The 21,553-nt window shown below is 37.2% G+C and overlaps 1 protein-coding gene across 2 annotated transcripts in view; it reads right to left on the reverse strand.

The window, feature by feature from the left end:
• The window catches only part of FYB1 (FYN binding protein 1), a 179,025-nt gene that overhangs the window by 29,075 nt on the left and 128,397 nt on the right, over positions 1–21,553 (reverse strand). For both annotated transcript variants that reach the window (XM_007461238.1, XM_007461237.1), the window contains 4 exons: positions 4,514–4,560; positions 2,585–2,604; positions 2,110–2,144; positions 1,013–1,133 (listed from right to left, as the gene is read on the reverse strand). In XM_007461238.1, coding sequence (XP_007461300.1) covers positions 1,013–1,133; positions 2,110–2,144; positions 2,585–2,604; positions 4,514–4,560 — 223 coding nt within the window. The remainder of the gene's footprint in view (positions 1–1,012; positions 1,134–2,109; positions 2,145–2,584; positions 2,605–4,513; positions 4,561–21,553) is intronic.

Below are 21,553 nucleotides of genomic sequence, written 5' to 3' on the forward strand. Positions count from 1 at the left end.
GTACCGAAAAAAAAAAAAAAAAAAAAAAAAGAATCTGAGATTCAGAGAAGTTTAGTAATATGCCCATGATCACATAATTTGCATGTGCAGTTGGACTTTGAATCCACATCTGTCCAACTGACTCTAAGCTTTACATTTTCCCTTTGCCCTGCTGTTGAATCTTTGTTTTACTATAATCAATATACTGGGAAATTATATATAAACCACATTTTTATAATTCAAACCATATTGTAAATGTTCAGGAGGAATTAAATATTTAAAGGAAACTTGATATGAATCCTTTTTATAGTGAAGAATAGTTTTGTAACTAGATAATCACTCTATAGCTGACATACTAGACCCACCCCAGATGGGCCATGTCATCAAAGACGTACTGGCCAAAAGAGTATAGTCCGCAAGTATAGTGGTAGTGGTGGTAGTAATAGAAATCACACAATTAGAAATCAGAGATCAGAGAAGACAGAGGTCAGAAATCCAGGTGGATGAAGAGGGAGGAGAAACAGCAGGTATCAAGTCAGAATGTACGTCGGCTTAGAATAAAGGCAAAAATGTAAGTCAGGTCTAGACAGCAGCAATCAGGTAGCTCAAGGAGCTTTATTACGACAGGTCTGGTTAATCCAGAGACACTTCTGTCCCTCGTACCACTATAATACATGGCACAGGGATGTGTATATGTGTGGTCCTGAGCTCATATTATGAGTAGGATAAAATGAAATGCATAACAAGGAGGGTCAAGCTGGGTCTGAGAAATCAAGTACTCTTTCACTCAATCGACATAAAATTTCCTGAGCTCCCACCATATTTTATTTGGATTTTATTGCATTAGTTTTTTAGTGCAGGGGTAAAGGAGATTATTGGACAAAAACACTACTATTGTGAAGGTAGTTACTCTTTAGAAAACAATGATTAAGTAATTCTCCGACCATGTAAGGTTGCAAGAATTGTGCCCCTTTTGTGTGAAAGTTATAAAACGAGGTTACTCTTATTCACCCTTCGGCAAGCAAGCTCTTACTTTAAATTTCTTCTTTATTTCTTGTTCTTTCTTTTCTCTCTCTTTCTGTTCCTTTTTCTCCAGCTCTAATCTCTTCTTTTCCTCCTTTTCCCTTTTCTTCTCTCTTTCTTTGGATGTTTCTCTGTGGATTAAAATTGTAAGTTTGTTTTAGCATCTATGGGCATTGATGCGTCAGGGCTCCCTATCCAGAGAGGTTTCTACCCAGAACAGAAGATAGTATGTGAAGAAGTATAGGTGAAGGTATAAAGCCAAGGCTTGTCAAAATTCCTGGGTGTATGAGACTGTTCTTAGAACCAGCAGGAGGCATTCAAATGAGGCTGCCTTCTTAAGGTTCTGCTGCCCTTACAGCTCGTGCAGGCAAGTGGAAAGCACTGTCTATAACGGTTCTTGCGGCCTGTCGGCGTGCATAGAATTAATCTCTCTCTCTCTCTCTCATGCACTCACTAGTTCAAGTTCACGTACACACATGCACTTGTACACACATGTACAAACCTTAATTCAGAAACTTTAGTCAGAATTAGTTGAATAAGAACTGGGTAGGGAAAATTAACATATTTGAATCAACAAAAGATAAAATAACATATTCATTCTACTTCTACTCATTTTCCAAGAAATTTCTTAGTCTCGGGCTACCCAGAAACCCATTTTGGAACCCTTTCTAACACCTTTCTGTTTAGCAGGCTAAAACTTTGGCATCTGGTGCTGTGTTAAATGGTCTCTCATAGCAAGGTTGTGAGGTGAAGCGCTGTCTACGTGAGGACGTTGTAACGTATACACGAATTCATGTGCCCAGGAACACACGGAGAGCAAGAAATCAGATTCCCGGCCCCTGTGATTCCCTGTCTGTGGGCTATCTAGTGGGCTGCAGGCCTCTGACCTCTCCGGGGATGGCATTTTAATAGAGTCCTCTGTAAAATCTTTAGACAAGAAAAGAATCTTTAGTTCTTTGTATTGAAATAAAGGTTATCATTATATGCCCGTCATTTGAACAATACAGTTTTCCCTCCCAGTGTTGAATATCCCTCCACTCTCCCTCATACAAATCATTATATTCGTCTTAGAAGGAAAATATCATGGTAAAAAAATGTAACTCATACATGTCTTCATATGTTTCTCCTTCACTCTCTTGTTCCTGTCAAGAAAAACATTAATAATGATTAACTGTAATTATTTAATAAGGGAACATACACATATTACATTGCTCAAATAATCAGTAAAACAAGCATACATTTGTGTGTCAGTTTGGCTTATTTAAAATATTTTTGTTTCCTTTTTAGAGACAGACTGGAAAAGGAAGCACAGAAAGATTTCATTTTATATCTTGCTATGTAATTCAGATGTGTAGCCAGATTTCAGTCTATGTTTAGCATTACAAAATTACTATGAGTCAGTGTAATAATGGGTGTTTAATGTCTCAAGCATTTTAGATGAAATAAGATTATAAATGGAAAAAAATCACCATTACTCATAAGGATTTTCATTTGTTGGTTTATAGCAATAAAAAATGAATCACAATAATTGTTACATATTCTAGTTACAGCAATATAATATGAGAAGGAAAAAAAAACTGACCTCATCCAGATTTCCAGTTCCTAAAGTGTTTAAAAAAAGAATACAATTTAATATACTGTAATTAAGAAGTGCTTTAATACAGGATTATTAGATGTAATATTCAAAACAGTTCATCATGTAACAGAACTTATAATTTACCAAAGGCATAGAAGTACAAAATAGAATATGCAGTTTAGATTCTTACTATGGCTTTTTTGAATCTTGTAATTTAATTATAAAATCATTTCACTGACTTTCATAAAATAATGCAAAAGCCAAAAATTAATGAAGGCACTCTATTCTCTTTATGAAAAGCATGCACATTCGGTTTTGTGGGCTTGCAGTATGGAACAAAGATTTTACCAGAAAATCACAACTAGTTCACACTTTTTGACTTACTTGTTCCCAAGGATTTGCTTTCATGTGTCAAACAAATCAAGTTAATAAGATTTTTAAAGAGATATTTTACTGCTCAGAGATTTGGTAATATCAATAAATTACCAGGTACAAAGACGTCATCTAAAACAATAATAATAAAAACAGTGTGGAACTGATATACAAATGAACAGACCAGTGGAATAGAGCAGAGAGCTCAGAGACAGATACACAAATTTACACACACACAAATAGAAACACACATTATGCACACAAAAACACACCTATATATGCAAAGACACAAACACACCAATAGAGTTAACACAGTAAATGTGGCATTATAAACTAATGAGAAAAGGGTGGATTTCAGAGTATGGTAATGGGAAAACTAGCTTTGTACATGAGGCAACAAATCTAGATTTCTACTAACGCCTCAAAAGTGGACTGCAAAGAGATCAAAGACCTAACTATAAAGGATAAAGTTCATAGAAGAAAATATTTGTATTTCCTAGGGATGGGACTTCTTAAATAAAACTTAAAAAGTATAAATTACAAAGTAAATATTAATGAATTTGATTATATCAAAGTATATTTATGTTCAGTGAAGGACAGCATGGACTAAGTTAATAGACAATGGACAGACTGAAAGAAGATATTTGCAGTGTCTACAACTGACATAGGATTAATATCTGGAATACAAAGGAACTCCTGCAAGTCGGCCAGAAAAGGATACCAACCCCAAGAAAAAAATGGTCAGGGAATAGGAACTGGCAACGTACAGAAGAGAAAACCACAAAGGCTAATAAAAAAAATCAAGTATTCGAACTCAGCAGCAAGCAGAGATATGAAAATGAAACAAGTCATCATTTTATGCATGTAAGACTGGAAACAACTGGAAAGCTGCATAGTACTATGCACTGGCGAAAGGTAGGCGTCTTGGAATCTTCATGCCCTGTGATGGGAGTACACAGAGATGCAGCTCTTCTGGAGAGCACTCTAATCCTACTCAGTTGGAATGCATACGCCACTGCTTACAAGCAGCCACTCTACTGCTGGATATACATAAAGGAAGGCTCTCAGAGGTCCACATGGAGATATGGACAAGAAGGTGCATTGAACAATTATTTGTGGTACCAGCGAGTTGAAGGTGAAATGCGAATGCATAGGATGCATACCATGGAGTGCTGTGCAGTAGTTAACAGAAAGAAATTAAATATACATATATAACATGGAGCAGCCCCCCAAAACACATTATGCTGAGTATAAAAAAAAGGCCAGAGTGAGCTATAATATACGGTTTATGTAAATTGAAATATGTACATATACACATACAACAGCATGCAAAGAATATGTATAAAAGACACACACTAAGTACATTAGAATATTTGTCTCTGGTAAAGGGGAGGAAGGAAAGGGAGTGGGTCATGGAGATAAAAGGAAATAAATAAATAAGTAAAATAAGAGAGGGGTCTTGCATGGACCAATGACAATAATGACCCATTAATGATCCTATGAGAATAATTAACTCAAACTTCCGTATCGAAGGGAATAAATAAAACATCTTTCGCCTCTTACCATCAGAGTGCATGACACTATCTTGATTTTCTTCATTTACAGGGCTTCTGAAAACAAGAGAGAAGAAAAAGTGAAAATGGAACAAGTAGATGCTCCCCTTACAATGAAAAAGAAAAAAGAATAAAAGGATCATTTAAAAATAACTCTTCTCTTTCATATCTGCTCTGACTTAAAACTTCAGAAATCAGTAGAATAGGCTTTAGCCTGGTATTGATGCCACTACTGCTGCAAAAAATGGAGAATCAGGGAGCTTGAGCACAGCACTGCCCATTCAAAGTGAGCATCTACAATTAATCAGTAGTTTAGTTTCAGAGCAGAAATATTTTTCTGTTAAAGTGACAGTATGTCAATAAGTCAATTCTGGGTTCTGAAGGTATACGATTGGCTGTATGGTACAGATTCCGAAGATCATTAGTTCCAATCCTGACTCGTCACCCTTTTCCAGATGTTTTCCATCTGGTTTTGCTTCCATCACTTGTGGCTTGGACTCCAAGGTGCTTCATTCCAAACCACTTCACTCCAACGACTCATAACAGCTATCAATACCTGGGCTTCATGAATCCCTAATGATTTATGGAACCATCTATATTTTCTATTTCTATTCTTGGGTTGATTTGCATAACTGGAGAAAATTGCCATTTTACTGCTTTAGGATATTACCAATAATTGACATTCAATCTCAGCTATACCCCCAACACTATTCTATAATCTCATTACACTTTTTTTCTAGTCAACCCTCTCTTGCATCATCCTTCCCAATTGCTATTCAAAACGTTCATTACTTCCCTCAGATCTCCTATTCCTCTCCTTTCTCTTTTCATCAGATGATCTTGTGTCTTATTTCACTGATAAAATAGCACTTATTGGGGGTGAACTCTCTTAAAATACATTCCTTTAACTGCCAAGCTTATCTACAGTTACGCCCATCCTTACCTGTCCCTACCGAAGTTCCTTCCATCCGTGTTCTGAATCCTATCTGAATGATCAATTATTTTACTCCTTTTATTCGCTTTCTTCTGTGTGTCATCATATTATTTATATTACTATTATTGTTCTTCTTCTTTCACTCCCCATCCCTAAATATCTCACTACTGTTTTCTCCCTCAGCCCAAGTTACTCTCATTCGTGAAGGACAAAAACTTCTCTTCACCTTTCTAAATCCTCCACATTACCATAAGGCCATCATCCTTTTCCCAAAGTAGAAAACGCTGTCCATACTCACTGACTCTACTTGCTCTCCACCCACTCATCTCTTCATTGACTACAATCTGGTTTCCCTTGCTAACCCTTCACTGAAACTATTCTTAAAAGATTTGATTACCAAATCCATTAAACACTTCTCAGCCAGCACCTACTCGATTGCTTTGTGGCTCTTATCACAGTATTGGCTATTTTGCCTTCCTGGAGTCTCCTTTGTTTCCATGAGAAATCTCTCCCACTCACTTCTTGTCCCTCTGGTCACTACCCCACAATTTCCTTTGTGGGTTAATTTGCTCTGACTTCCCCTTTTAAGTGATGGTGTTCTTTTGTGTTCCAGTCTTGGCTTCCTCATTTTTATTTTCACTCTACCTTTGCCCCTAGATGGTCTCATATTCTCATATAACTCCACAGCTTCACATATTATCTTAATGTTGGTGACTACATGTTGAAATCTCTAGCCCAGACCTCACTTCTGAGTTTCAGACTCACCTATCTATCTATCTATCTATGCATCCATCCATTCATCTATCTATCTATTCATCTTCCTATCTATCTTTATTTGTATGTCTCACTGACGGTACTATATTAACACCCTGGAAGCTGAGGTCTCCCTCTTTCATCCCAGCCTAAACCTGTTTTTCCTACTAAGTTTCTTACCTTGGTCAATCGCACCACAATTCCCTTAACCACTTAAGCCTTAAGTCATCCTTTATTTCTCACTCTTCTACAGTCCCACATCAAATTAATCAAGTTCTGTAAATTCTGCAAGTTCTGCGTATTTAGTGTCTCCTATAATGCACCTCCCCTTCTGTCTCTCCTCTATCCTGCTAGACACAAGAACAGGATTCTATCATTGCTAGTGTGGACCCATGCAGTAGCCTCCTGAGCAGTCTTCTAGTGATGAGAATTGCTCTTCATCTTTCCTACCCTTAAAGTCCCTTCTACCTGCTGCTGCCAAAGTGATCTTTCTAACATGAAATTGACACCATTTGAAGAATGTGAGCAGGAAATGCCTTGCTATCACTGAGACCATAAAAAAGAGCTAGTGGGTACTCTTGTAGCCCAGGAAGAATTGCCATGGGTATACATGTCTCAGTTTCCACCTGAGATGATAAACATATGTGGTCATAAACTGTTATCTAATAAACTCACTCTTGAAAAAAATCGAACATTTAAAATTTAACACATATGCATAGCTTGCTACCTAGGTAAGTGTAAAGGCCTGGTGAAATTGATCATGGCATGACACTTGTTTTTCTTAGTAAGCCTTTTTTAGATCTTGGATGATTCAGAATTAAATACAGAAACAATGAAGTAATTCAAGCCCATGGTACAAAAATCTGTTTCTAATCATTGGGACAATATATATATATATATGTTCAATATTTTAAGTATTTGTAGTATTTAAGAGATTTACTACATTAGATATTCAGTTGAAAATCTGTGTCACATCACTGAAAAAATTGTCAGTTAGACAATATTTTAGTTAAAAACTAAGGACTCTAAGTGTTAATGTCAATGGCTGCTGGCCTCATAAAATAGAGTCAGCCAAAATTATGAGCTCCTAATAAAAGAATATATCATCACCTAGGAAGGAGTCTTACCTAAATAAAGAAAGAAGTACATTTAGAAAATAGAACTAAATTTGATCAAGCACCCATCTGTATCCAACTACCAATTTCCAGAGGAATGGGGAACACACAAGCTATACTGTGAGGAAGCGATCAGCGCAATCTAGACTGTGGGCAACTATAACGCCCACGAACAACTTGATTTGCTCAACAAATAAATTGCAATAATTAAAAAGAAAGAAATAGAGGGTGAACCTAGAGATTGAAAGAGAATTACAAAACATGTAAGCCATAGACTTTGCTTGGATTCTTATTCAAACAAACAAGAAAACCCACATATAATTTAAGAGAAAACTGGAAATTTGAAGACTTTATGTCTTAAATTAATACATAGAGTCTACTCTGAGGGAAACCTATTGAAATATTTATGGTTATTATTACATGATGCTTGGTATTAGTTTCAAAGTAATATGAGAAGAGAGAAGTGGGGTGTATAGATGAAACAAGATTGGTAGTGAGTTAAAAACTGTTGAAGTTGGGGAAGGGTGCATAGGTGCATACTATGCTATTCTCCTTGCCTTTTATATGCTTAAAATTTTTTAAAATAAATGTTTTTTAAAAAGTATAAGAAGAGGACTAGGACCAAGATGGCAGAGTAGAAGGACATACTCTCACACCCTCTTGTGAGAACACCAGAATCACAACTAGCTGCTGGACAATCATTGACAGGAAGACACTGGAACTCACTGGAACTCACCAACAAAGACACCCCACATCCAAAGAAAGAGGAGAAGCCACAATGAGATAGTAGGAGGGACGCAACCACAGTCAAATCAAATCCCATAACTGCTGGCTGGGTGACACAGACTGGAGAACACTCATACCACAGAAGTCCACCCACTGGAGTGAAGGTTCTGAGCCCCACGTCAGGATTCCCAAACTGGGGGTCCGGCAACGGGAGGAGGAATTCCAACAGGAGGAGGAAGAAGCAAGAAGAACTACAAACCTGCAGCCAGTGGAACAAAAAACACATTCACAGAAAGACAGACAAGATGAAAAGGCAGAGGGCTATGTACCAGATGAAGGAACAAGATAAAACCCCAGAAAAACAACTAAATGAAGTGGAGATAGGCAACCTTCCAGAAAAAATTTCAGAATAATGATACCAAAGATCATCCAGGACCTCAAAAAAAGAAAAGGGGCAAAGATCGAGAAGATGCAAGAAAAGTTGAACAAAGACCTGGAAGAAATAAAGAACAAACAAACAGACATGAACAATATAAAAACTGAAATGAAAACTACATTAGAAGGAATCAATAGGAGAATAACTGAGGCAGAAGAATGAATAAATGACCTGGAAAACAGAATTGTGCAATTTACTTCTGCGGAACAGAATAAAGAAAAAAGAATGAAAAGAAATGAAGACAGCCTAAGAGACCTCTGGGACAACATTAAATGCAACAACATTTGCATTATAGGGGTCGCAGAAGGAGAAGAGAGAGAGAAAGGACCAGAGAAGATATTTGAAGAGATTATAGTCGAAAAGTTCCCTAACATGGGAAAGGAAATAGCCACCCAAGTCCAGGAAGCGCAGTGAGTCCCATACAGAATAAACAAAAGGAGAAACATGCCGAGACACATAGTAATCAAATTTGCAAAAATTAAAGACAAAGAAAAATTGTTAAAAACAGCAAGGGAGGGCTTCCCTGGTGGCGCAGTGGTTGAGAGTCCACCTGCCAATGCAGGGGACACGGGTTCGTGCCCCAGTCCAGGAAGATCCCACATGCCGCGGAGCGACTGGGCCCGTGAGCCACAATTACTGAGCCTGCGCGTCTGGAGCCTGTGCTCCGCAACAAGAGAGGGAGTGATAATGAGAGGCCCACGTACCGCGATGAAGAGTGGCCTCCGCTTGCCACAACTAGAGAAAGCCCCCGCACAGAAACGAAGACCCAACACAGCCATAAATAAATAAATAAATTAATTAATTAAATTAAAAAAAAAAAACAGCAAGGGAAAAACGAAAAATAACATACAAGGGAACTCCCATAAGGTTAACAGCTGATTTCTCAGCAGAAACTCTACAAGCCAGAAGGGAGTGGCATGATATACTTAAAGTGATGAAAGGGAAGAACCTACAACCAAGATTACGCTAACTGGCAAGGATCTCATTCAGATTTGATGGAGAAATCAAAAACTTTACAGACAAGCAAAAGCTAAGAGAATTCAGCACCACCAAACTAGCTCTACAACAAATGCTAAAGGAACTTCTCTAACTTGGAAACACAAGAGAAGAAAAGGATCTACAAAAACAAACCCAAAACAATTAATAAAATGGTCATAGTAACATACATTTCTATAATTACCTTAAACGTGAATGGATTAAGTGCTCCAACCAAAAGACACAGGCTTGCTGAATGGATACAAAAACAAGACCCATATATATGCTGTCTACAAGAGACCCACTTCAGACCTAGGGACACATACAGGCTGAAAGTGAGGGGCTGGAAAAAGATATTCCATGCAAATGGAAATCAAAAGAAAGCTGGAGTAACAATACTCATATCAGATAAAATAGAATTTAAAATAAAGAATGTTACAAGAGACAAGGAAGGATACTACATAATGATCAAGGGATCAATCCAAGAAGAAGATATAACAAATATAAATATATATACACCCAACATAGGAGCACCTGAATACATAAGGAACTGCTAACAGCTGTAAAGAGGAAATCAAGAGTAAAACAATAATAGTGGGGGACTTTAACACCTCACTTACACCAATGGACAGATCATCCTAAATGAAAATAAATAAGGAAACAGAAGTTTTAAATGATGCAATAGACCAGATAGATTTCATTGATATTTATAAGACATTGCATCCAAAAACAGCAGACTACACTTTCTTCTTAAGTGTGCATGGAACATTCCCCAGGATAGATAACATTGTAGGTCAGAGATCAAGCCTTGGTAAATTTAAGAAAATTGAAATCATATCAAACATCTTTTCTCACCACAATGCTGTGAGATTACAAATGAATTACGGGGACAAAACGTAAAAAACACAAACACATGGAGGCTAAACAATACGTTACTAAATAACCAAGAGATCACTGAAGAAATCAAAGAGGAAATCAAAAAAATACCTAGAGACAAGTGACAATGAAAACACGACTATCCAAAACCTATGGGATGCAACAAAAGCAGTTCTAAGAGAGAATTTTATAGCTATACAAGCCTACTTCAAGAAACAAGAAAAATCTCAAGTAAACAATCTAAACTTACACCTAAAGGAACTAGAGAAAGAAGAACAAACAAAACCCAAAGTTAGCAGAATGAAAGAATCATAAAGATCAGAGCAGAAATAAATGAAATAGAAACAAAGAAAACAATAGCAATGGTCAATAAAACTAAAAGCTGGTTCTTTGAGAAGATAAACAAAATTGATAAACCATTAGCCAGACTCATCAGGAAAAAGAGGGAGAGGACTCAGATCAATAAAATTAGAAATGAAAAAGGAGAAGTTACAACAGACACCACAGAAATACAAAGCATCCTAAGAGACTAGTACAAGCAACTCTATGCCAATAAAATGGACAACCTGGAAGAAATGGACAAATTCTTAGAAAGGTATAACCTTCCAAGACTGAACCAGGAAGAAACAGAAAATATGAACAGATGAATCACAGGAAATGAAATTGAAACTCTGATTAAAAATTTTCTGACAAACAAAAGTCCAGGACCAGATGGCTTCACAGGTGAATTCTGTCAAACATTTAGAGAAGAGCTAACACCCATCCTTCTCAAACTCTTCCAAAAAATTGCAGAGGAAGGAACACTCCCAAACTGATTCTATGCGGCCACCATCACCCTGATACCAAAACCAGACAAAGATACTACAAAAAAAGAAAAGTACAGACCAATATCACTGATGAATATAGATGCAAAAATCCTCAACAAAATACTGCAAACAGAATGCAACAACACATTAAAAGCATCATACACCATGATCAAGTGGGATTTATCTCAGGGACGCAAGGATTCTTTAGTATGCGCAAATCAATCAATGTAATACACCATATTAGTAAACTGAAGAATAAAAACTGTATGATCATCTCAATAGATGCAGAAAAAGCTTTTGACAAAATTCAACACCCATTTATGATAAAAGCTCTCCAGAAAGTGGGCATAGAGGGAACCTACCTCAACATAATAAAGGCCATATATGACAAAACCACAGCACACATCATTCTCAATGGTGAAAAACTGAAAGCGTTTACCCTAAGATCAGGAAGAAGACAAGGATGTCCACTCTCACCACTATTATTCAACATAGTTTTGGAAGTCCTAGCCATGGCAATCAGAGAAGAAAAAGAAATAAAAGGAATACAAATTGGAAAAGAAGAAGTAAAACTGTCACTGTTTGCAGATGACATGATACTATACATAGAGAATCCTAAAGATGCTACCAGAAAACTACTGGAGCTAATCAATGAATTTGTTAAAGTTGCAAGAAACAAAATTAATGCACAGAAATCTCTTGCATTCCTATACACTAATGATGAAAAATCTGAAAGAGAAATTAAGGAAACATTCCCATTTACCATTGCAACAAAAAGAATAAAATACCTAGGAATAAACCTACCGAGGAAGACAAAAGACCTGTATGCAGAAAACTATAAGACTCTGATGAAAGAAATTAAAGATGGTACCAACATATGGAGAGATATACCATATTCTTGGATTGGAAGGATCAATATTGTGAAATTGACTATAGTACCCAAAGCAATCTATAGATTCAATGCAATCCGTATTAAATTACCAATGGCATTTTTTACGAAACTAGAACAAATCATCTTAAAATTTGTATGGAGACAAAAAAGACCCCGTATAGTGAAAGCAGTCTGGAGGGAAAAAAACGTAGCTGGAGGAATCAGACTCCCTGGCCTCAGACTCTACTACAAAGCTACAGTAATCAAGAAAATATGGTACTGGCACAAAAACAGAAACATAGATCAATGGAACAAGATAGAAAGCCCAGAGATAAACCCACACACCTATGGTCAATTAATATATGACAAAGGAGGCAGGGATATACAATGGACAAAAGAAAGTCTCTTTAATAAGTGGTGCTGGGAAAACTGGACAGCTATATGTAAAAGAATGAAATTAGAACACTCCCTAACACCATACACAAAAATAAACTCAAAATGGATTTCAGACCTAAATGTAAGACCGGACACTCTAAAACTCTTAGAGGAAAACATAGGAAGAACACTCTTTGACATAAATCACAGCAAGATCCTTTTTTTGTGTGTGGTACGCAGGCCTCTCACTGCTGTGGCCTCTCCCGTTGTGGAGCACAGGCTCTGGACGCGCAGGCTCAGTGGCCACGGCCCACGGGCCCAGCCGCTCCATGGCATGTGGGATCTTCCCAGACCGGGGCACAAACCCCTGTCCCCTGCATCGGCAGGTGGACTCTCAACCACTGCGCCACCAGGGAAGCCCGCAAGATCTTTTTTGATCCACCTCCTAGAGTAATGGAAATAAAAACAAAAATAAACAAATGGGGCGTAATGAAACTTAAAAGCTTTTGCACAGCAAGGGAAACCATAAACAAGACGAAAATACAACCCTCAGAATGGGAGAAAATATTTGCAAACGAGTCAATGGATAAAGGATTAATCTCCAAAGTATATAAACCAAGGGAAACTAAACAAGACGAAAATACAACCCTCAGAATGGGAGAAAATATTTGCAAACGAGTCAATGGATAAAGGATTAATCTCCAAAGTATATAAACAGCTCATGCAGCTCAATATTAAAGAAACAAACGACCCAATCCTAAAATGGGCAGAAGACCTAAATAGACATTTCTCCAAAGAAGACAGACAGATGGCCAAGAAGCACATGAAAAGCTGCTCAACATCACTAATTATTAGAGAAATGCAAATCAAAACTACAATGAGCTATCACCTCACACCAGTTAGAATGGGGACATCATCAGAAAATCTACAAACAACAAATGCTGGAGAGGGTGTGGAGAAAAGGGAGCCCTCTTGCACTGTTGGTGGGAATGTAAATTGATACAGCCACTATGGAAAACAGTATGGAGGTCCCTTAAATAATGAAAAATAGAATTACCATATGATACAGCAATCCCACTACTGGGCATATACCCAGAGTAAATCATAATTCAAAAAGACACAGGCACCCCAGTGTTCATTGCAGCACTATTTACAATAGCCAGGTCATGAAAGCAACCTAAATGCCCATTGACAGATGAATGGATTAAGAAGATGTGGTACATAGATACAATGGAATATTACTCAGCCATAAAAAGGAATGAAATTGGGTCTTTTGTTGAGGCATGGATGGATCTAGAGACTGTCATACAGAGTGTAGTAAGTCAGAAAGAGAAAAACAAATATCGTCTATTAACGTATGTATGTGGAACCTAGAAAAATGGTACAGATGAATCAGTTTGCAGGACAGAAGTTGAGACACAGATGTAGAGAACAAGCATATGGACACCAAGGGGGGATAGCTGTGTTGGGGGGTGGGATGGTGGTGTGATGAATTGGGTGATTGGGATTGATATCTATACACTGATATGTATAAAATTGATGACTAATATGAACCTGTTGTATAAAAAAATAAATAAAATAAAATTTAAAAAATAAGTATAAGAAAAATCCAATTGCAAATGCAGTTGGAGTAGATAAGAGAAATGGATATGGTTTAATAGATTTACAAGAGTTGTTTAAGTTTTTGGGAGGTTTTGCTGAGTGGAGTTATGAAATTTGTTCAGTCAGGTAGGTATCGGAAATGCTTAAAAACAAAATTCAATATGTAAATTTATACACATAATGGGAAACATGTAAGGGAGTTTAATTACTTAAATTTATTATAAACATAACTATTGATCTGAAAGAAGTCTGAGTTTTCCAATAATTAATCAGAGATCCCCCTGAAAATAATTATTCTTATTTAAATAAAAATTGCTAGGTGTATAAATTTCATAGCAAGTTATATTATGTGAGTTTAAGTATTTAAAATAAATTAGGCCTTTGCATTATTAACTTTAGTGAATTAAATATTAATTAAAAGCACAAGATATAAATACCTTAGACATCAAAATACACTGACATTCTACAGAATAAAATCTATAGTTCTTTTCATGGTATATAGTTCTTAAGATCTGTCCTGCTCTTTTACAGTTTTATTTTCCATATTTCCTCTTCTTACATTGTCTTCTTTTCACATATTAATACTGAATTCACTTATTCTCTCAACACTGCTTTCTTGTTCCTCCATGCCTAGCCCCTGCTGCTTGCCTTCTCTGGAATAATTCTCCCTTCTCATCATCCCCTGCTGTGGCCCTCCTTAATCTTTAAATCTTTAAGCCTCTTCTTAAACACTCCCTCCTCTGTGAAGTTATCCCAACTCCCCCAAGCTCACACAGTTGCTGCTTCCATATGTCATACATTGCTCACTGCAGAGATTATTCTGGATTGCTATAATTATAGAGCAATTACTTGCACGTCTCTATTCCTACTACAAGACCATAAGCCCTTGGAATAAAGAGATTATCACTGTTAGTTAATTTATTATTATGACTGTCATTTTTAGGAAGCTATTAGAATAATTCCTGTTATGTATAGGACTTTGATTTTTTTTGGCCAAATTAACGATGTCTTAGTAATACTAAGAAACGAATGCTTATTACTAAGGTGAATTGTTTATTATCATTTTTGAAGAAGAATATAAGTTAAAAAGACTACTGGACTTGCAGTTTACTTCCTGAAACACTTGGATGAATTACAAATATTTGCAAAATGAAGGGGATCTACATAGCGCACTCATACATATACACCTGCACTTTAATGTAAACCATTTATTACTTGTAGATAATGTTTGTATGCATACATATATTCATGGAACCAACATTATAGCATATAAATTTCAGTTTTATATAGGTCTGAATTCACCATATATTGAACATTAATATAGTCACTAAATATGAAATTATGTTAAGAATACGAATAACAGTGAAAAATAAAAGGAAGAAAGATGAGGGGAAGAAATAGGTGAGTGTCAAGGATAGACCCAGATCAAACTGTCACCAACTGCTCAAAAAAGTGTTACAGGCATTGAGAAAAGCCACAGAGAGATAGAGACAAACAATGACACTAGCCACAACCCAAGTCCTAGAAAAGTAAACAGAGGGAGCGGGTAAAGAAGAAAAGGAAGCTTATCAGTTGTTACAATAAGGACATCTATTCAAGAAGGCCTTTCACCATAGTTCTTTGTTTTAGTATAAACAAAGCATACAGAATTAAACAGGAAAAGCAAAATTAGTTTAATGTTATGACTGTCATGTTTAGAAGGCTATTAGAGCTCTATTTCCTGTCTTTTAAAGATGGGAACTGTTGACCTTTATACCTTATTCATGACCTTTATTCCGTGACTTTAGCTCTTAATTCTCAGTTTGATTTTTAAAGAAGAAGGAGGAAATCTAAGTGACATATAAAACTTTGTTCTATACCTGACCTTACTGAAAACGAAATCCCATGAATTTTTCTCTGGAACACGACTTCCTGTATTTAGCGCATGAGAAATTATAAAACTATGACTCTTTAAGCGAACGGACTTAGGTAAGACTGTCTGGGAGTGCATGACTGATATGGCAAGTCTCAAAATTCCAGAAAGTGTTAAGCATTTCTTTTATTTATTTATTTTTTTTAATGTTCAAAAAATGTTGAAGAAAGTGTTACTTTTTTTTTTAACATCTTTATTGGAGTATAATTGCCTCACAATGGTGTGTTAGTTTCTGCTTTATAACAAAGTGAATCAGTTATACATATACATGTCCCCATATCTCCTCCTTCTTGCGTCTCCCTCCCTCCCACTCTCCCTATCCCACCCCTCTAGGTAGTCACAAAGCACCGAGCTGATCTCCCTGTGCTATGCGGCTGCTTCCCACTAGCAACCTATTTTATGCTTGGTAGTGTATATATGTCCACACCACTCTCTCACTTTGTGCCAGCTTACCCTTCCCCCTCCCTGTGTCCTCAAGTCCATTCTCTAGTAGGTCTGTGTCTTTATTCCCGTCTTGCCCCTAGGTTCTTCATGACCATTTTTTTTTAAAGATTCCATATATATGTATTAGCATACGGTATTTGTTGTTCTCTGTCTGACTTACTTCATTCTGTATGACAGACTCTAGGTCCATCCACCTCACTACAAATGACTCAGCTTCGTTTCTTTTTATGGCTGAGTAATATTCCATTGTATATATGTGCCACATCTTCTTTATCCATTCATCCATCGATGGACACTTAGGTTGCTTCCATGTCCTGGCTATTGTAAATAGAGCTGCAATGAACATTATGGTCCATGACTCTTTTTGAATTATGGTTTTCTCAGGGTATATGCCCAGTAGTGGGATTGCTGTATCATATGGTAATTCTATTTTTCGTTATTTAAGGAACCTCCACACTGTTTTCCATAGTGGCTGTATCAATTTACACTCCCACCAACAGTGCAAGAGGGTTCCCTTTTCTCCACACCCTCTCCAGCATTTGTTGTTTGTAGATTTTCTGATGATGCCCATTCTAACTGGTGTGAGGTGATAGCTCATTGTAGTTTTGATTTGCATTTCTCTAATAATTAGTGATGTTGAGCAGCTTTTCATGTGCTTCTTGGCCATCTGTATGTCTTCTTTGGAGAAATGTCTACTTAGGTCTTCTGCCCATTTTTGGATTGGGTTGTTTGTTCTTTCAATATTGAGCTGCATGAGCTGTTTATATATTTTGGAGATTAATCCTTCATCTGTTGACTCATTTGCAAATATTTTCTCCCATTCTGAGGGTTGTATTTTCGTCTTGTTTATGGTTTCCCTTGCTGTGCAAAAGCTTTTAAGTTTCATTACGCCCCATTTGTTTATTTTTGTTTTTATTTCCATTACTCTAGGAGGTGGATCAAAAAAGATCTTGCTGTGATTTATGTCAAAGAGTGTTCATCCTATGTTTTCCTCTAAGAGTTTTATAGTGTCCGGTCTTACATTTAGGTCTCAAATCCATTTTGAGTTTATTTTGGTGTATGGTGTTAGGGAGTGTTCTAATTTCATTCTTTTACATGTAGCTGTCCAGTTTTCCCAGCACCACTTATTGAAGAGGCTTTCTTTTGTCCATTGTATATTCTTGCTTCCTTTATCAAAGATAAGGTGATCATTGTGCATGGGTTTATCTATGGGCTTTCTATCCTGTTCCATTGATCTATATTTGTTTTTGTGCCAGTACTGTACTGCCTTGATTACTCTAGCTTTGTAGTATAGTCTGAAGTAAGGGAGCCTGATTCCTCCAGCTCCGTTTTCCTTTCTCAAGATTGCTTTGGCTATTCGGGGTCTTTTGTGTTTCCATACAAATTGTGAAATTTTTTGTTCTAGTTCTGTGACAAATGCCAGTGGTAGTTTGATAGGGATTGCATTGAATCTGTAGATTGCTTCGGGTAGTAAAGTCATTTTCACAATGTTGATTCTTCCAATCCAAGAACATGGTAGATCTCTCCATCTATTTGTATCATCTTTCATTTCTTTCATCAGTGTATTATAATTTTCTACATACAGATCTTTTGTCTCCTTAGGTAGGTTTATTCCTAGATATTATATTCTTTTTGTTGCAGTGGTAAATGGGAGTGTTTTCTTGATTTCACTTTCAGATTTTTCATCATTAGTATATAGGAATGCCAGAGATTTCTGTGCATTAATTTTGTATCCTGCTACTTTACCAAATTCATTGATTAGCTCTAGTAGGTTTCTGGCATCTTTAGGATTCTCTATGTATAGTATCATGTCATCTGCAAACAATGACAGTTTTACTTCTTCTTTTCCGATTTGGATTCCTTTTATTTCTTTTTCTTCTCTGTTTGCTGTGGCTAAAACTTCCAAATCTATGTTGAATAATAGTGGTGAGAGTGGGCAACCTTGTCTTGTTCCTGATCTTAGTGGAAGTGGGTTCAGTTTTTCACCATTGAGGACGATGTTGGCTGTGGGTTTGTCATGTATGGCCTTTATTATGTTGAGGAAAGTTCCCTCTATGCCTACTCTCTGGAGGGTTTTTATCATAAATGGGTTTTGAATTTTGTCGTGTTAAGCTTTTCTAACTAATAAAAAGGTTATAATGGTAAATTCTTACTTTTCCTCTAATTTTAGAGCCAGAAAAAGAAAAGTCTTACACTGACTAAGAGTGACCTCAGGGTAAGAACTGCTTAACCTTTCCTTTTCCAACCTTAGTCATTTCCATTATTTATTACTTCTTATTAATTCACTTTTCCAACCTTAGTCATTTCCATTATTTATTACTTCTTATTACTTCACTTTTCCTGTTTCATTACTATTAGTAACCATGTAATTTGCTTTGTATACCACAATATTCAACCACTGGTTCTGTGTTCATATGAATGAGTTATACTGTTAAAATTATAATTAATTTTTAAAAATGGTACCAAGTAATGCGTTACCCTAAAGATATTGATATGAACACTAAAATTGATAAACGAGCTCCTTTGACCCATTTCAGTTCCTCTTCAGATGTCTGAGTAAAATAGAAAATGGAACTAGCTGATTTCTGACCACTAGGTGGGGAAACAATACAATTTAAAATACAGTATACCTTTGGCCTCAACTACTGCCTTTTTGAAGATGTTTATTATTTGTAATTCTCACCTGCCTCCAATTCTTCACATCCTTAAGGCATACTGACCTGAAAGATATAATTACAAGTGACTTCTGGGAAGTAGGCAGGTGATAAAGGCCGGGAGATCTCCTGAAATTCTTTCTTTGATCCCGATTCCTTTTCTTGCCATAAGCAATACAGACTCTACACCCTGGGGAGAACTGTGAACCTTATCAGTCATTTATGCCTTTGGGAAGCCAGTCCCTCACCCGAGCACTGGTTCTTCGTTGTTCTAATTCTTGGTTCTAGGAATTCACTTCCTTAGTGATCTTAACAGTGTCAGGACTTTAAGTGTGGAATATACACCCATGACTCTCAAATATATATTTTTAACCGAGAACCCTCTCCCAAACTCTTCACTTCTCATACCTAATTGCCTCCTCAACATCTGCGCTTGCATGTTTAAGAGATGCCACAAGCTTCACATAGCTGGGCTCTCCTGATCTTCCCCAGGCCCAAACTTGCTCACCTTCAGCCAATCCCATTTCGGTTGATGGACACATCAGCCTTGGAGTTACTCAGGCTCAAAACTTGGAGCCACATTGGATCCTCTTTTTCTTTCATAGCCCAAATCCAAATTCTGTAGTCTCTACCTTCAAAATACATCCAGAATCTGGACCTCATACCACTTGCCCTGCACCCTCCTGGTTAGAGCCACCTCCGCACCTTGCCTGCATTTCTGCACTATCTGCCTAACTGGTTTCCCTTCTTCAGTTTTTGCCAACTGTCCCTTTTCATACAGCTGTTAAGGTGATATTTACAAAACATAAGTGTGAGAACGTCACTGCTCTGCTCTAGCTCTTCAGAGTTTCCTGTTTCACTTAGGATAAGAGCTGTAATCTCTATCATGACCCGCAGGGACCTGCACGAGCTGAATCTTTCCCTCCTACTCCTTCCCTTGTCCATCTACTCCAGCCCCAGCTACCACCTACTGAGTCCCTGGACATTCTAGGGCTCTGTTCTGTCTGTCCTCTCTGCCTGGAATGGTCTTCCTCCAGATATCTGCGTGACTAACTCCTTCACTTCCTTGAGTCTTTGCTCCAGTATAACTTCCTATAAGGGGAGTGACCCTCACCTGTCCCTTTAAAGTTGCAACACGCTGTCCCCAACCCTCACACTACACCACTAATCTGCTCTACTTTCTCCTATAGCACTTGATATTTCCTAACATGCTATATCCTTTACTTGTTTATTATTTTTTTTCCCCTTGTGTCTCTTGCCCCCTGTTTTATGTGGGCAGGAATCTTTATTTTGTTCACTGATATTTTGTGAATTTCTATTGCAAAGGCACAAAATAGTGGCTCAAAAAATTATTATTGGAAGTGTAGGTGGTGAGAAGAAAAAGCATAGAACATACATCACTCACAACTTTACTTAAAAATCATTCCATAAGTTTCCCTCTCACATGAAATATAAATTTGTGAGACTGAATATCAAGACCGATGTTACTTTCATTTCCTCTTTGTGTTTTTTCTAGCTTCCCCTCCTTGGGGGAAAGTTTCCAACCCAGATATTTCTTCATTTTGGATTTTACTTGAGCTCTCTGATGGGAGCTTGAAAGCCTTACACCATACACCACATTTTTACTTAAAAAAAAAAATTGTCTTATAGATGTCCCTTGGCTTTCATTTTCTCTGTTCTCTTCACCTGACATTTAACTTTCAGATGTGCCAGTTCTAGCTTATCTAGGCAATGTAACATCTAAGATTCTTGTTTCTCTCCATCTTTTTTCTGAGAGTAACTCTTAGATGAATCAAACTTTCTTATTAGGAGTCCTTAATAAGATGGAAATAGGGATGAGGTTAAGTTTATTACAATTGGTGGATTTTGCTGATTTCTGATGAAAACACTATTACAAGTGAAAATTTGAACCTGGCTGGTTGGCGGGCTCTTTTCAACTTTGCACGAATTTCCTACAAAGTTGGGAAATTGACCAGCATTGGTATGATGTTGTAGTCCAGGCTACTGGTCTCTTTTTGAAATCCTTTCTTCTTTTTATAACTTTTTATTCTCCACCTTATCACAGTGGATTCTAGGGTGTAGGCTTACAGAAAAGAGCTATCATAGCAGGCCTGAAGTTGCTATTTTTAAAAGAATCTTCTATCAAGATGGGCTGTTAGTTTGTAACTGGGAACTCAGCTCCGAAAGCATTTCCTGCACTGATAGGAAAAGTTGCCTAATGATAAGAATGCTTTGCTGTGCCTAGATTGTATAAACAACATGACTTACGGTGAATACCTGCTTTCCTTCTAGAAGTCTGGTATTTTGGTAGTTGCTAGGCAGAAGGTGCCTAGGTGCCAGCTTTCAGTAAAATCTGCCTCTAAAAGGCTTTCCTGAGAAGCAACATTACACTTGTATTGCATTTTTGTACCTGGAGAAAAGAGCAGTCCTACTCTGTCCACTGCCAGGTTTAGAAGGAGAGTGTGACTGGGATAAATCTTAGCCATGAGTACTACTATGTGTTGAGTCCCGTGTGTCCTTTTAGTGGATCATCAAACATATGGGTGGTCTTGGGGACTCCCAAACAGCAGG

This window comes from Lipotes vexillifer, unplaced genomic scaffold, assembly GCF_000442215.2.
Source record: "Lipotes vexillifer unplaced genomic scaffold, Lipotes_vexillifer_v1.1 scaffold467, whole genome shotgun sequence".
Lineage (NCBI taxonomy): Eukaryota > Metazoa > Chordata > Mammalia > Artiodactyla > Lipotidae > Lipotes > Lipotes vexillifer.